At 39.6% G+C, this 17,187-nt stretch overlaps 1 protein-coding gene across 1 annotated transcript in view; it reads right to left on the bottom strand.

Moving 5' to 3' along the window:
* The window catches only part of ADCY5 (adenylate cyclase 5), a 214,142-nt gene that overhangs the window by 78,378 nt on the left and 118,577 nt on the right, over positions 1–17,187 (bottom strand). The window contains exons 2-3 of the mRNA XM_075093025.1: positions 11,315–11,464; positions 6,018–6,139 (exon numbers count right to left, since the gene is read on the bottom strand). Coding sequence (XP_074949126.1) covers positions 6,018–6,139; positions 11,315–11,464 — 272 coding nt within the window. The remainder of the gene's footprint in view (positions 1–6,017; positions 6,140–11,314; positions 11,465–17,187) is intronic.

The following is a 17,187-nucleotide window of genomic DNA, read 5'->3' as shown; positions in this document are numbered from 1 at the left end:
CCTACAGCCTCAACCAGAAGTTATGGCAATTAAATGCAGAGGTGTCTCTGAACCCATATGAAACCCACAGTTACCCGCTACCTACCTGCAAAAATAACCTTCTACTGCTTGTGGGCATATGCCTCAAACAAAGAAAAGGAGGCAGAGGTCTAGCTAAGACTTGATGCTGAGAAACAACCAACCGACCCATGAATGCATTTTGGAAACAGATCGAAGGTCATGGACTGGCAGGGAGAGCACTATCAGGAAGCAAGACATGGATAAAACCTGCTCTTAGGCTTCCTCCTGCTTAATGCTGCTCTCCATCTTCAAATATAAATCACTAACTTTCATTCCACCTCCCCCCAAAAAGGGGAGAATACAAGGAAGGAGATGGATTATACAGTAAATATTAAAAAGAGTTACTGCTCCTGCCCTTTCCTGGCAATGAGGCCTTCCATAGAAATTAAAGCTACATAAACTTTGGCTGAGATGAGAGATTTGGGGAATCTTTGAAAATATCCATGGAAGAACTGTCAGAAATTTACACATGCCATACTGTAGTTTTATTTATTAAAGATGGTAAAATTAAAAGGGTTTCTGCTTAGCTTCAATAACCTCTCATGAAAAAGCATGAAAACAGAATTAGGATGAGCTCCTGAACAAAACTAGCCCACTGGCGTAACTACCTCCAAAGGCAACCCGCTGTCTGACCTGGGCTTGGTAGGGTATGTCTCATTATAAACTCATTTAGCATTTCAAAAGGCACTGTTAGCAAGCCAGAAAAAACAGCCTCCATGACTATACTCACCAGTAACAATATACCACTAAGTGGCACATTGCTTTGGCAAGCCACAGCACTAATATGTCCAGCTACAGCTGTATCCTGGGAAGTCTCCTACTAGCTGCAGTCAGAGCTCGGCTTTGTACTACTATGTCTACCGATAACTCCTTTAACACCAAGAAACATTAAGACTACATGTCCTGGGTGTGAGGACAGGGGGAGGGGGAAGGAAAAAGATGTTTGCTTAGTTGACATTTTCACAAATTTCATAGCACACAATTACATAGCACTTTGTAATCTAAGAATTTAACACACTTCATAAGCAACTAATTAAGCATCACAATGCCTACAAGGCGAGGAGGTTAACTTGACACGGCTGGTCTAACTATCCTGACACTCAGCCAAAGTGCAACTATTTGGTCATTTTTAAGGGGAGAATTTTTGGTGTTAGTATGTAATTAAATGAGAAAACTAGTTAAAAAGTGTTTTTCATTTACAAAGCTGAAAGCAAATGGACTGTTTCTTTCCTGCAAATGGTTTAGTTCAAGTTGTTAAGATGTTTAAAAAACTTTGAGATCAGGTTAACGTTGCTGAGTACATGATTCATAAGAATTATGTAAAGGGGAGAAGAGAGGAAACTGTCACTTTCACCACGCTTGGATGCCAGCCCTAAAATAAGCTTCTTGAAACGGTTCATCAAAGGAATTTCAATGACAAAGCCAACCTTTATCCCTTCACAGAGGACTTCAAACCTCTTTTTATAGCACAGAGATTACTATATTTGGCCAAACCTAGATAGCATTAAAGCCATTATCGTTGCAGTGAGATACTATAAATAGTAATAGTAATGTAAAACATTTAAAATTCTGCCTGGGAAGCATGATAGATAAACAATATTATCTATGTGTATTTTAGGGTTTATCTATCAGACATAATCTCATTCATGATAATGTGAACCAATTTAGTTACATAATTCACCTTGTTGTTTACCCAAAACTACTTGCATAGTCTTGGGAACTCCTTTCCTGATTGCATTTGACAATAGACTTTATATTTAACACACACACATATGTGGGAAAGGTCAAATCACGCTCTAAGGTTCTCGATTTGTCAAAGTTAATTCCCATTCAATAAATCAGGATGGGAAACAGTATCATTCTCTGTTAAAAATGTTCTGTTCATTTGCATCAAAAAAGAGTGTATTAACCCCAAACCTCTTCATTTTGATTTCGCCATCACCCTAAATTCTTCAGAAGAACATAATCCTGAAACAAATTTTGCTGCCCCAAAAAGACCGGAAATTATATTTTAACTGTGGATACATTAGTCTCTGAACTTTACTTTCCATAACAATAAGCAGGAGATTATGAACTCATTCACGGGAAGTCCTGATAAGGCTCTAAAAAGATTTGCTTTTACCCAGTCAGGTCAGAAAGACCACTGTATTTTGCATAAAAACCCTCTGAGAGAAATGTAACACAGTAAGCAATATCATGGCAGAACTGCCCCTTATTAAAGGATCATGGCTGTGTTTTAGAGACCTACTACTGGCACCTGAGGAAGACGTCTTTTCTACATAGGTTTTAAATTGCCTTCTATTTTTTTTTCTTTTTCTTTTTTTCTTTTAAAAAGGAAGCATGTAACGTTTAAAAAAAAAAAAGGCATGCAGTCTAGTATCTAAAACCAAGCATATCACAGCAGAATTGGTCATTTAAATACTCCTAATTTTAAAACAGAAAAAAATACCCCACACAGTAACTTAACATAATTTTATAACAACATTTTCTGCTGGTAGAGTGGTTTGGGTTTGTTTTTTAATTAAAATTAGAGGTGGTCCCAAAAGCCCAGACCCAATCATCCCTGAAAATTAAAATATTTAATCTTGTCTGGGACAGATTTTAGTAAACCACTTCTCCCACACAAAATGTCAAACCAGGCTAAGTGAACAAGGCTGTGCTCCTGCGTCTCTTGAGTTTAAAAGGCCAAAGTTAAACCCAGCTGGATGGAAACATCCAGTGTCAGTGACACTCATTATTTCCATGTTGACTGTAAAATCGGTTAGCAACCTCACCCTGATGATCCAGTAAAAATCAACGTCTCAGGCTCTAGGCATTATCATGGCAATCAAACTTTTAAATCAATAGCTAATGAAAATCCCCATCCATTATACTTCCATTTATAATCTACCTTTTTACCTAAACTGGCAGAACAGGAAAAAAGAATCGCTGGATACAGCTGATGGAGGAGGGAAACCTGCACCTCTATGCAGACACACAAACCTTCCCACTTCTACGAACTGTGGAGGAAATGCTCCTGCTCATAAATCATCAACAGGAAGCCAGATTCAATGGCTGGGCACAGCACCCTTGCACCGACTTCACATACTTCTCAATTGCCTTGACACAATACCCTTTACCTCATAAAAACTTAGATCTTATGACATTTTTGAATAGTGACAAAAACAAAACTGAATTGCTTGGCGTGTTCTCATCTCAAAAGCCTCCCCTTGACCACTTCCCCATGAAAAGTAAAGAGCACGCTTGCTTTTATTAAGCCAGTTCATTAATCCACATTACTGAGATGCTACCCCCCACCACCAGTGTGTTTCTGTGTGCACGTAAATGCTTCAAAATCATCCGCAGTGGTTCCCAGAAGTGGTTTCAGTGTACCCAGGCAAGAGCAAAGGCTCCATGTGAACTCCTAGTGTGAAATGAGTCATTCGTTCCAAACCATGTTTCCTTTTTTCAATATTCATACTTAGTTATTCATTTCCCTAAAGTACATGAAGACGAGATGTTCGTAAGTTACCTTCGATTTGCTCTCAGTACATATACTGTTTCACTCCTATTTCTTATCTCCCTTTTCCAGCCTGTTCCATGATCTCAGTGGGCTTTGATTTAGTATCTCATAGGCATGGGCAACAAAGTCCATACTTCAAGGGAGATACCATTTAAGTTGTTTCCCTTTGCAAGACCTTTTGAGACCTCAGCCTCCCTTTGCACTGGAGACAGTCAGCACCTGCAAGGGCTTAATTCCTAAACACTCATTACCATGAGGAACAAAGTTAAAATTACGTTTAGGCCACAGAAGATACTCTATTATGGAACGTTCATATTATTCTATAAATATGCAAGTCACAAAAATTAAATGTTTTCAGGCTTCCTGTTAGCTACCCACCAGGGCAGCCCAAGGAAATGATTGGTGCATGTACGCTTTTATGTATACGTGTTTCACCTTTCGTGTTACTTCACAGCCATAACTGAAAATCACAGCAAACTGTTTTGTCTTTCTGTACTCTGGGTCATGCGTCATTTTTTGTTGTATTTTTTGATATCTCCATGTCTCTATACCAGCTGTTATCTTTGGGCTATTTTTTCCCATCATAATCGTTCCATCAGCTTCCCTTCTCCCTTTAAAATTGTTAATTTCTGAATTTAGTTTATTATTATTTCACTTTTGTTTATTTAGTGATATAGTTAAAATTTCAAATAAGTATCATCTTAAAGAGATAATCACCTTTACTAACATTTGAAAGTTGTTCTGTACAGTCAAACCTGCAAACAATGACATATGGAAATAGATGTGAAAGACTAATACCATACTGACTAGTATCATGCTATATCTAATGAATTGCATTCAGTTTTAATGTCAGGCTGGCCTCTGAGTACTGGAAAAAAGTAATTTCTGTATTAAGAAAATTCACAAACAGTATCTATCACAAGAAATTTACACACCTTCTTAAACAAGCTGAGTGCCATTAAGGAAAAAATGAATGTAAAGAAACAAAACCTAACCTAATCTACTGTAGCACATGCTCTGCTGAGGGCACTCTGGATGGCCTCTTCCCCTCACTTTTATCACAATATGTATATTCTTTATTTTTCATCACTGAACTGTTACAGTCTTTGAGATCTGAGAATGTTTTTGTCTTCATATTGCTAGTGAATCTTTATCTGTTTACTGAGTCGCAACCAAAATATGAAGGGCTGAACTGAAGTCCATCCAAGCAAGCACATCGACTTGCTCTGATTTCAGTGAGTTTTATATAAGACTCTGCATTGAACAGTGAGCAACTTCCAGTTTTCTGCTTGTACATTACTTCTCCCCCCTACCCTCAACACTAAAGGAATTTCTCCAAATGCTTCAGAATTTCATGTGAATTTCACCACATCATCTACTGGAGATTATGCAGGGCGCAGTATATTAGAGGTGTAAGAAATCCACTTTTATTTGTTGAGCACCAAGTATCAGAAAATATAATTCACCAACATACTTTAAGATATGTAAGACAGAAGGCTAGGCAAGCAGCTTACAGGAAAGCCTCTTGTTGGAAGGGGAGATGGAGAGGGGAAGAAGGGAGCTCTCTGTCCCCAGTGCCTCTGTTTTGGTAAAAGCATTTATAGACTGACAGAGCTGTTACACAGTTCCAGGACTCTGCTTAGCAGAGGCATAAGTGATCACCACAGAGGTCAAGTACAGTGGTAGAGGTAAAATGAATCAAGAGTAAGTTAAACTTAACTTTGTAACTGCAGCCCATAAAGATATCGAGCAACTAAAGTACTCCTTTTTTGCCTATTCCCTGTGAGGTGGAGAGTGGGAACCTGGTGATGTTCCCATCACGTCCGGTCATGGGGCCGGACCACCCCAGCAACACAGACTGGCTTCAATTCTGCATGACTTGCCAGAGACTGGATATCGATTTCTTCTGCTCATCCAGGTAGACTACGGAGCAACACATCACTGGGTGACAGAGCAGGTGCCAACAGCTGCCAGTAACAGACCCCCTGCTTGTAATTTCAAACTGGCAGAGACCACTCCAGGTGATCTTAACCTCAGCTGGGCGCTGCAATTCACCCCATAGTAAATCATTGCCTATCTTTAACTTGCATCCCATCATGGCTTATCAGATGGGTGCTTCTAACTGGCAAAAAATAACTAAACCCAAATATATTACCTTCTCAAAACCACCAAGACTCACTCCAGAAAAGGAAGAAAAAAAAAAAAAATCTAAGGAAAGAGATCAGTTAAAGTTGCTTCTCAAAGGAAAATGTTGCAGGAATGTGGCAATCCTTCTCCCGTCCTATAAACAAACTTTCAAAAGTCAATTTCAGAGTCAAAGTGTCAGAAGACACTTCAGAGTCTTTACACTTATTTTGGATTATGTGTCACTGTCATCTTCATCCTGGGTGTTAAGTGCCAAGCACTGGGAGGGTCCCTCCACCCCAGCAGCTGGGAGATGGGCTGCTGTTCTTACCTGACATTGTCATGCTTCTGGATGTAGATCTTATGAAACATCATATCTTCCTGTTTGGCATTAATATCAGCTTTCATCTCCATGGCAACATGTCGAGGAAGTACAGAGAGCAGGAGACGCTCCTGTGGAGACAGACAGATGAACCAATTAAAACACCTGCTGCCCAGTTAACAAACACACTTTGCTCCTTACTGGGGAGAAATGAGTCATCAGTTTGGTGAATGATGAGTACAACCAAGCAAACGGTCTCCATAAACCCAGAAGCTGATTCCTTAACAAGTCATATGCAATTCTGTCCCAACCCCACAATAAGAATTCAATGATTTTAGAAGAAAAAATATGATTTTTCATCCCAGCTGCACTGGACTGGTGATTCACGATTGCCAATTCTTGCAAATGAAGGAGCCACGCAACCCAAAAAGTGCCCATGCACCATTCCTGGAAGGACTCTGATAAATGATACCATCTGACCTCCCACACAGCCTCTCCACATCACTATGAAGTCCTCCTTCACATAACACCAGAAGACTGATACCCCAACACCTTTGGGCACCATTTAGAATTCCTTCCTTTCCTATCTAATAATCTAAGCACATTCCCCCAACAGGCACAAACTTGTCCTTAGCAGCTAAAAAGTCAAAAGGAATGCCCTGATAGAACAAGCATGAAAAGTTAGCTCAACTATACAATGCAGTATTATAATTCTACACTTAAAACCACTATTAGTGCCCAATTGCATTATGCCCTGTAAACCCACCCACTCACCTACAAGAGTATTTTCAATAACCACCCGTCATCAACAATTCACATCTCTCCACTCTCAACTGGCACTTTTATTTACTGATAATAGCTTTAGTGTGACTTTCATAACATTATTTTGTAAGTTGTTCCATATATAGTTTTGTATGTTAGGCAAAAATTAGTTACATGACAAAATGATGACTTTCTGGTATTTTTCCTAAAAATTCACACAAAAGCCAGTGCTTGTTATTACTCTAAATTTGGTGGCAATTTCATGCAGAAGCTATAGAATTTAAATCTGCAGATAATATGCGCCCTAGGGATGCATTTGTGTATTTCAGGAATCACACCTGAGAAATTCTGCCCAGACCTTTATTTTATTCCCACTCACAGCCCACTCAGTTGAAAAGTAGTTTTTCCTATCGCTGAAGATGGGGAGCGTTTCCTTTGGGATCAGCTCCATTGTGGTCCAACCTGCAGGCAGTGCTCTGGAATAGCTGAAGAATCCCAAAAGCTTGTGCTGCTCTTGTCTTTGTTATTTTTCTTTACCTGCAGTGAGCAGAGGGAAGAAAAGGGCCTTCCTTCCTGATGACACAGACACAATGTGGCATAAACGAAGGTCCCTAACCTTATCTAACAGCTCATTAATTCTCAGCAACACAGGGGACAGTAGGGCTCAAACACAGTCCTGACTCAGAGGGGTCAGCAATCCTGTACTAATTACGTCACCAAACCTCTTGCCCATACTATAGTTATAGGTGCATTCCTGGTTTCTAGTTTCTAGTTTTAACTGCAAGTTCCCCATTTATTTCTTGCTCTAAGGAGAGAGAGTAGTTCTGGGGGAACCAGAGGAAGATGAATTCACTGGAAATGTGCTCAGCATGCACCAAGGCATTTTACAGTCTGCGGCACTGCCCACTATTTCCTTTTTTTTTCTCTTCAATGTGTACCTTAAAGAGATTGATTCTTGCTGCCAGTCTCTGAAGAGGTAGTAATAACACAGAATAAGATGTGTTGGAGGGATTTCTATCTCCTCTGCTCAAAACTGCAGCAGTCCTGACAAGATGCTTGTTTTTTAAAGTACTCTCACCTTCACTAGCATACTGCAGGTGCTAACAGTTACCTATCCACATTTTTTTTAAAAATAGATCATGAATCATGCACATGTCCTCAGGCTTCTGTCAGCTATTAGAGTACTCCTTGAGCTCAAAAACACAACACATTTGTATGCTTTCCAGAGTAACTGGTGCATATGCTGTTGCCATTTGAATATTATAATAGGCATCCTTAAATGTGTGAAAGCTGCTATTTTACATGTGATTTTAGACATCCTCTAAATAACTCGGAGCTTAATGGGAGGTTTGTGGGCACCCACAGGTTTGGAGTATTCCCTGTGGGCGCAAAGCCATGGAGGGATGGGGTTTTTTTACTTGTTTGCAAAATAGGGACACATTCAGGGGACTGAGTGTCTCTTACTAGTACTCCAAGAGATTTTCACATACATTTCTGGGTAACTTTTGGTTGAGAGCCCCCACCCCTACTCTTCCTGACACCATAGGCACCTGCTAGATTAAATCTGCTAGATTAAACCTGCTAGATTAAATTTTCAAGACATTTGAGATCTCCAGGAGATGAACTAACACTGCTCTGAACTATCACCAATCAGGGAATGAGATCGGCTTATCAAGTGAAAAAAATGCATGTAGCACAACATCCCTTCACACAGCAACTAATTAGGAAGTTGAGCCATGTTACAGCATTGGGCATTATCTTTATTCTCTTTGCTGGGAGCATCAGGATCACTGAAAATAACCTCTGAAGCTAATAGGAGAAGGCTGTAACAATTGCCTTTGCAAAGCACAAGCCATGTTCAAAGACCTTCAAAACAACAAAATCCCTACATTTCATTTCAAATGGAGCACAGAAATGAAAGTCTCCGCTAGAGTACAATTTTCATTTTTCTATAATGACTAGAAAGTACTGCAGCCCTAACTGTAAAATCACTTATTATGCACCAGTGAGGTGACTGGGACTGCTGTTTTACAAGTATAACAAGGCAGCATTCTGACCTGATAAAAAAAGCAATAGCAAATTCATATAAAATTCTCACCTCAAAATAAGATGCAAGTATAGTTCCACTGAATTATACATTAAACAAATGCATCCTGAGGAGCACTAGTCTCTAGAATAGGCACAGATGAAAGAGTACAATACAGATCTACTCTGTTTACATACATCCACATAGATATATGTATATGTGGGCACACACATCCCTACAACAACTGTACTACATAGGAATTTTAACTATTTATGTCATACTCTCCCAAGATGACCTCAAAGCACTACAAATATTTAATGTCTTATGACTATCCATTTGTCCTCTGGTTTAATAACACTTATTTTTCACCACAAGTTAAGTGATGCAGAGATGAAAGAGAGGAAAGAACAAGTTTTCAGACACAGAAGACAAGCAATGCTAGAAGTAAAACTGTGCAGTCCTGATAACCCATCTCTTACTCAAATCCTAAGTATTTGCTCACTACAGATTGTGGAGAACACCTATTTTTCCATGCAAGAGTAGTTTATTCTGGGCATGCAACAGCGATCCCTGTTATGGCTCTGCCCTAGGTTATCTCAAATAATGAAATAACAAGAAGTCTGTCTTCTGCATTGGACATTCTGGATTTTTATTTACTTTCTTGCTAAATTTGGGTGCTGGTAGATGCTTAATAAAGGAAAATACAAATTCCTTTGCCAGAGATAATCTGCCTGCCTTTAACAGAGAATGGCACACAGGAGCACAGTCAGATCTCCAGAAACAGACAAGCAATGATAACAGTGTTGGGCTGTGCAGCTGCCTTTCCCCCACCTCTGTTTGGAGACTGGCTCTCCCAAATGTAGGCTAAGCTGCCCTTATTTGTATCTGCTGTCAACGCAAGATTATCTCATTGCATTATGCATCGGGATGCATTTGAACTGAACTTGGAGATCAGTGTCAGTGCAGGCTGTAGCAGCAAATAATCTTCTCAGGAGTCCCCAGCTGCCAGGACCCACAGTTACTGCTGGAAGTACTGGAGGGTACTTCTAAGTGACTGGCTTTGACCCATGTCTTTCTGATGTCCTGGCTTTCTTCTGTATGGTATAGTACTTTCTGGGGAGGGGGAGAAGAAAAAGGTGTAAAGCTAGGGCATTTGTCAGGGCTTTTTTCATGAACTACTACTGACACAGAAGCTCCTAAATCTGGAGCAGCACAAGCATTTGAGCCATGCTGCTATGGAAGTCTCTCAGCAGAGAGGACAGAGCTGTAATCAATAAGTAAAACGGGGTACTCTCTTGCCTCAACCCTTTCCTCCGTTTCAAGGTGTGGAAGGAGGAGCGGGTGCTTACTTCATCTTTCCGAGACTATATTTATTACAAAGGAAAAAGAAGCCTTGAGCATGAATATCGTTTTCATACATGTACTATGAAAATAAAGCATGTGTATACATTATTTCACAGTAAGGGTTAAAAAGCAAGTATGTCAGGCAGAAGTACCTCAAGAAACACTGCCAAAAGACAAATCCATAGATGCAGATGGGCTGAGACACGAGGGGAAATTAAGCTGTGTTGCCACAGAAATGCAAAGACACTCCAGCTGATTCATTCCCCTGACCTCTTCCCCAAACCCACAACCAAGCTCTGAGATATCTCCCAAGGGAAGAGTGGAAGTCCCATTTCATGACTCATTTCAAATTGGACTGGACAGACCACTACGAGATGTACTGCAGGGCAGAGATGTGTGTTAGCAAGGGAATAGCCAAGCTGCCCCAAAAGGTATTTTGTTTCTAATTCTGAGGACACAAGACAATTGTTGCAAGAGAACCCATGAATGAATTAGGGGAGTGGATACATTCAGTACCCTTGACTACTAGGCTGTATGCTGGCAGCAGTAGGTCTTTTTATAGCAAAAACACACTATCAAATTTGGTGATGAATGTTACTTTTTGAACAAATACAATTCACTTGAGGCCTATAATGTATAGAGGTGTGTGAGCAGGTAAGAACCTTTGGGAAAGGCAGGAAAAGGACCCTCTTCTGGGGCACCAAGGGACAGTACGTTCTGTGGACCAACTTTTACCTTTGAATTCTGAAACCTGCCTTACAGCTACCTGTTGGCAGTGGCTTTGATGACAAACACACCACGCTTTGACCTTATAAAGAGGGTCAGTCTGAAGCCTGTGTGTTGCATCTGCATTGAATACACGGCTTCAACGATGGGTGCAAAAAAACTACACCAACGCTCTGCGTACTATGTAATTTCAATCTGCAGAGAATAGACCACAGGATTTGTTGATGTCTGCGGAGAAGTCCATCAGGGTACTGGGGAAGACATACTCCCCTGAGGTCTCTTTCAAACCTTTAAAAATCCTGTCCTCTGCCATCAGCTTGTTCTTGCTTGGATGAGTCAAGAAGCAAGAGGCCTGCAAATCCCATCCTACAGGAACAATTTGCATGACTAATACTGCTTCAGCAATTTTTTTAAATTTTTTTTTTTTACTTCCCACTGTTGCTCTTACCTGCTGCTGGTTTTCCCTTTGAGAATGCAGCCTGGCTTGTATGCATTCCCTGGTCTCCTGGAAAGCCTGTCTTTGGGACACCTCTGCTGGGTAGTGGGTACATACGCCTACAATGTTTGTACAGGAGAAGATGAGAACATTGGAGACCAGCTGCAACAGAAGAAAAAAAGAAGAGAAAAAATACTTGGTTACACTTTGGAAACCTGCCATCAGTAACAAAGCACCAGCCAGAACCCAGCTTCTTCCACAACTCCAAGCCACACTTAAACCTCAAGCTCTTAATTCCAGTATATTTTACCCCTTTAGTCTTTAAAATATAAAACATCCATATATGGCCTCAAATTTATGTTCTTACCACTGTGTATTACTTTACTGGCAAAAAGTACAACTCCACTGGTAATTCTGTAATCTTGCTTTTGGTAATCCAGTATCTTGGAACTACTGTGACAAAGATCTATCTAAAAATGCATCATTGCTCTGTCAGGTAAGAGTCAGGTAAGACTCATGCAGACAGAGGAACACAAATATTTCCATGTTTGTGTACCTACATATCTGGCTTGAAAACATATCAAAGATACATTAAACCATTCTTTTGAAATAGTGCTTAAAATACTGAAGGGAAAATGTTGGTACTCATAAGGTTTAAGAGCAACTGAAATATTTTTTTAATCTAGTTCCAACCCAGATTTTTATGTCAGCATATTTTAAAAAAATAAGTTTTTTACATTTCTGTGAACATGACCACAGAATGAATTGTTAAGTCTAGAGCACATTTGGACTGGACAAACATGAAGGAAAAGCGACACTGCTCTTCTGCTTCCACATGGGTTATGTTTTGTAAGGAAGGAGTCACATAACTTTTGCTGAAAACTAGCGTTGCAATCTTTTATTTCCCAACTATTTTTTAATAAATAGGAAAAAAAAAATCCACTCCCATTGGTGGCATTTGGTTCACGCAAAGTTTTCAAAATGGCTCCTGATGGTATAGCGTTAACACTTCCTTTGACACAGGTCAGTCACAGAATAACCTTTTGAGAGTTGCACAAGCTGTACTGGATCTTCCTCTGAGGACAGACTTATTTGAAACATCTCTCATCTCTTCTAGGGGGAAAACTGTCAGATATGCAAGATTCTTAAAAATCGGGATCTTTGGTCTATTCCCTAGTGAGTCCAAATATACCCTTTGCCTTTACTACTTTTTTACTGCAGAACAAAAAATGTAATTTCCAGACCAGCCCATTCCCTGAAAATACAGGGCAGGCTATGAAGGGCAGGAGGGGTGCTGGGCACCCCTCAGGTCCTGAGCTCACAGGGGCTGCTCAGGACTCCCCAAACCAACTTGGTCATTGTGCAGGAGAGAGGAGCCACCCCTGTTCAAACACAGACCCGCATCCCAAAGAGTAACAACCTCTCTGAGAAACCTCACTGGAATTACTCTAACTCTTTGAGTACATCCATGCACTAAGGACAGCAACAATTATTTTATTAACAACTCTGCCTTGAAACAGAATTTTGGCAGAAAAACATCATCTTTCAGCTCAAAGTAAGCAATACTTTAAGCTACATCCAACTGAGGGACTTCTCTCTGTGGACGGCTGCCAGTAGATGGCAACACTCCAACTTCCCAAACTCCTGCATCGAAGTGCTGCATTTTGGGCTATGTCCCCACAGTGAATTCCCACACTAATGTATCATACTACAATACAATAACCTGCAGGTTATAGATATCCACTGGCGATTATCATCAATGCCGACTATATGTATTTGCAGATAACTAGATAACTGGTTTCCAAGGAGGAAACTATTCTCATCACCTACAGATTGCTCCCTCTGTCCAAAGGGTCCACACTTTGGAAAGAGATAGGGGTATCGAAGGTGCAGGTCATAAACATGAACATGAAGTAAGTCCTGATCCTAAACTCCCACATTCCCTTTACAATTACATTCTCATTCAGCACTTTCTAAGGCTGGCTGGATCCTGCCAGATCAAAGGTCCTCCATATCTCCCCCAAGCTGATTAGACACCAGCCGACTTCCACCCAGATCCTGTCCAGTTACTCTACCCCAGTGCTGCATCCAATGGGCATTTGATTTTTTTTTTTCTGATAATGATAATTTTTAAGGTTGAAAAATCCCCCCATAGTATAAAAAACTACTAGTGCTTGTTATAATGAAGAAACAGTTTACAAAGAGAGAAGAATAAGGGTTTTCCTACGAGTTACTGTGATTCCTGCTCCACAGCTGCACTGACTCTGACTCACAGCCTGTGACCAACACTTCTACAAGTTCATTACAGTTACTATGGGCTCAAAGGGGTTAACACTAAATAGCATCTTTTGCTTGGCCAGATTACAAGATTCCCAAATCCTCTCTGTTGGAGCTACCAGTTTTGCAGTAAGTGGAAAATTTGTCAGGGCATATAAAATGGCATAAGCACTCATTACATATATGAAATGGATAAAACTGAGAGCACAGAGATTTTAAGGAACTATGCAGTTTTCGTTTTTAATCCCAAGCATCTGACACTTCATTTCACTTCCAGTCAATAGCACAAATCCAGAACAAACTCCCCAAAACAGTGGCTCAACTCTTGCACCAAGTACAGGAGACAACATGTGGTTTAGATGGCGGGCAACATATCAGGAGTTAACTGAGCAGAAAAGAGGAACACCTCAGTCCTAAAAGCAAGCTCTTTTTGAGTATATCTCAGTGCCAACAAAAAGTTCCCCCAGTGGAGCCCACCCACTATTGTCGCAATAATGCCTTAAGTAGTGAAGTCGTACAGTTCAGGGCATGTGATTCATATTGTGCATCAAGTCCAACATTGTCAAAGAAGAGTACAAAAAACATCATCAGACTTGACATTATTGATAACGTTTGTGGAATGCAAAGCAATTTAACTTTTCAGCACTCACTGACATAATTTTACACAAACCCAAGGTCTTTGCAGACTGGTTTACAAGACAGACTCAGATGACCATGCTTCATCAGGTAGGAACAAAAACTATATTGCAAGGTAATTTTTAAGTAGCGGGGACAGACATCTGTATTTATTCTTTCAAGCAGAAGCTCATTTAATTCACAGTGTGGCATCTTTGCAACACCCTGAAACATAAGGGGTGAAATTACAGTGTAATGTTGAAAGTATCAAAGATCTGCAGAGATTTAAAACTGAAGCTCCTACTGTTTGCAGCAACATTTTTAATGTGAGCAAGAGCATTTTGTTCAATATCTGTTCACAACAATTTTATTCACAGGTATTTTAAAATGTATTAAAAGCAAAAAAAAACGGAAACAATTTCTAATCTCATTAATTTTTTTAACAGTCTCCTGTCTTATAAAATAAATTTATATCCTGTTTGCCAAATGGTACTACTTGCTTATCATCTTCCTTGCCATTTTGCTATGGTAACCAGCTCCAGTCCCAGGAGGAAAGAGATGATGTAGATATTAAAAAACTGATTCCCTAAGCTCCATGGCCTGAAAGTAAAAACATATTATGGCAACTATTTCAGACAATCTGTGCTTGAAGAGCTGTTCAAGGCAATGGGAAATTATAGTTGTCTATTTTGTATTTTATTTCCTTCCCTCACATAGCTAGGGATTTAGAGAAAGAAGATTCCTACCTTTCTGATTTTGGAAAATAATAGCTGATAAAAGACTATTTCACTTACATAGAACTCTTAGGTAAGCTATTAAACCTGGCTGCAGTATTGCCATATTTGAGTATTTCATAAACTAATATGTTTACTCTTACAGCATCTGCATGTGGCAGAGAAATGCTACTGTCCTGATGTTACTGAGGCAGAGTTCTTTAAAGGTAATTCAGTACCTAAGGAAAAGCTGTGTGCTATGAGGGGTTTTCGAAAACCACCACAACTTCTTAGTTCCACTGAAATAATAGATCACTCAATCTCAGACAATAAAACAGACCAGACAGCTTCTAGTCACTTTGATTTCATCACACAAACAGAGCACCACAATGATTTTGTTGAATCTCACGCAGCAAACAGTTTACGGTATTTTTTCCCTTGGTGACTGAAGGAAAAAAGAGAGAGATAGAAACAGTTTAGTTCCACGTGTTCCAGGAGTTATGAAAACCTGGTATTACAAAATGAAAATCGAGAGCTAAATTTGGCCTGACGCTACAGAATTGATGTTTTTGGTGTTTCAGGCCAGGCTGAGGAAGAACCAGGATGTCTCAGTGACCAGGGGAGAGCCTCCAGACCACCACAAGCAGAAAAAAGCACCAGCCTGCATCAATATTGCCACACTTCTCCCTGCTGTGTTTCTATTCAATTGTTCTTCAAACACCAGATGCTATTCAATATGTAAGTAAGAGACAGCAACATGCTTAAGAAGAATAGTGTCAAGATAAGTTTTGTTAGTTCCCTACCAGCGCAAACAAGGCTGGCTACTGACATGAAAAGGTGGGCCATATTCCTTGGAATATCACCTTATCATAAAAATGACAGCTTCTGTTTTTTGCCAAGTTTCTCTGCTTTGGTCCACTTCTCTTGCAGAGGCTCAGGGTTATTTCAGTTCAGAGATCACAGCGCTAGGCTATTTGTTCTTAGTTTCCAACCCCACTAAGCAGTACTTTGTTTTTCTATTTATTTTTCATTTAAATCAAAATATTGTTTTGATATTTTCATAAAGTCCCATTTTGAAAACAACTACATTTTAAGCTTTTACTGTGGGGCAGTAAAACTGTCAGAAGGAGAAGGAAAGCACAGACATGGAGATTAAAAAGTCATGCAAAACAATCTAGAGCAAACAACAAACTATTTATCCCTTTCCAGAGTGTGACACTGCTCTGCCTCTGCTTTCTACTTCTGATGATAGTCATCCAGTAGCAAATTTTTTGTTAAATCGATTATCAGTGCAACAGCTAGGTTAAAAGCAGGTAGCAACTGAGTTTCTAGACTACATTTCATAGTGGTTGTGTACTAAATTGACAAATTGGTCCAATTATTAATTGCAGGGGTAGACACTGAAATTAGCTTTACTGTTGAGAGTTCCTTTTCTTAACTATTAAGAAATCATTATAGAATCTTTACTACTTACCTGAAACAATATAAGAACAAAAATATGATGGAGTACAAAAACTCTAACTATCCAAGATATTTCCGTAAAACCTATGTGTGAAATCCTGGATTTGAGCTATGGATAAATTCTAAAGATAAAAAGCACAAACATTATGAAAAAAATGATGTTGTCATAAGTTATAGCTGGTGCTGTTTTTTAAACACTTTCCCAGAACAGCAATTAGCCCTCTATTGCCTCTTTATGTACTACTATCTAATAAAAAAATTGCAGCAGCTACAGAGCCAAAGGCATAATGAAAATTAAAATGAAAGACAACATCAGCTGGCTCCAAGATCAAATTACTCATGTATTTGTGCAGTATATACAACAACATCTTTCATTTCCCAGAGCTACAACTAGCAGAACACTAAGATAGTGAAAACTTGTAGATTATGCTAGAAAGATAATCAAACAGTTCAAGTCATATCGTCTTCTCCCAGTGTTTGGCCAGTAAAGAATAGGATAAGTACTAGTGAAGAAATTTGGAGGAGTTTTTTATTTCAAATGTGACAGTACTTTTACTGAGTACTTGATAAAACTGCAACAGCAAAAGATTACATCAATACACCAGAGTCTAAGAACAAATTTTCTGAAGTTCTATATGGTGCCTTCCCACTCTGTTCTGTTGCCTCTGTGCAGCAACCACTTGCTTGGATCTCAAGCAGAACAGAAAACTGGTTACAGCCACTATCTTCCAAAGACTTCCCTAAGTGCACTTTATGCACATGAGTAGTGCCACTGAAGCCAGCTCTGAAAATGTAAATGCTTCCCTAAGTCACAGTATA

The sequence above is a fragment of the Phalacrocorax aristotelis genome, chromosome 5 (assembly GCF_949628215.1).
Source record: "Phalacrocorax aristotelis chromosome 5, bGulAri2.1, whole genome shotgun sequence".
NCBI lineage: Eukaryota > Metazoa > Chordata > Aves > Suliformes > Phalacrocoracidae > Phalacrocorax > Phalacrocorax aristotelis.
The sequence above is the reverse complement of the archived record's forward strand: the minus strand, read 5'-3'. Positions and strand labels throughout refer to the sequence as shown.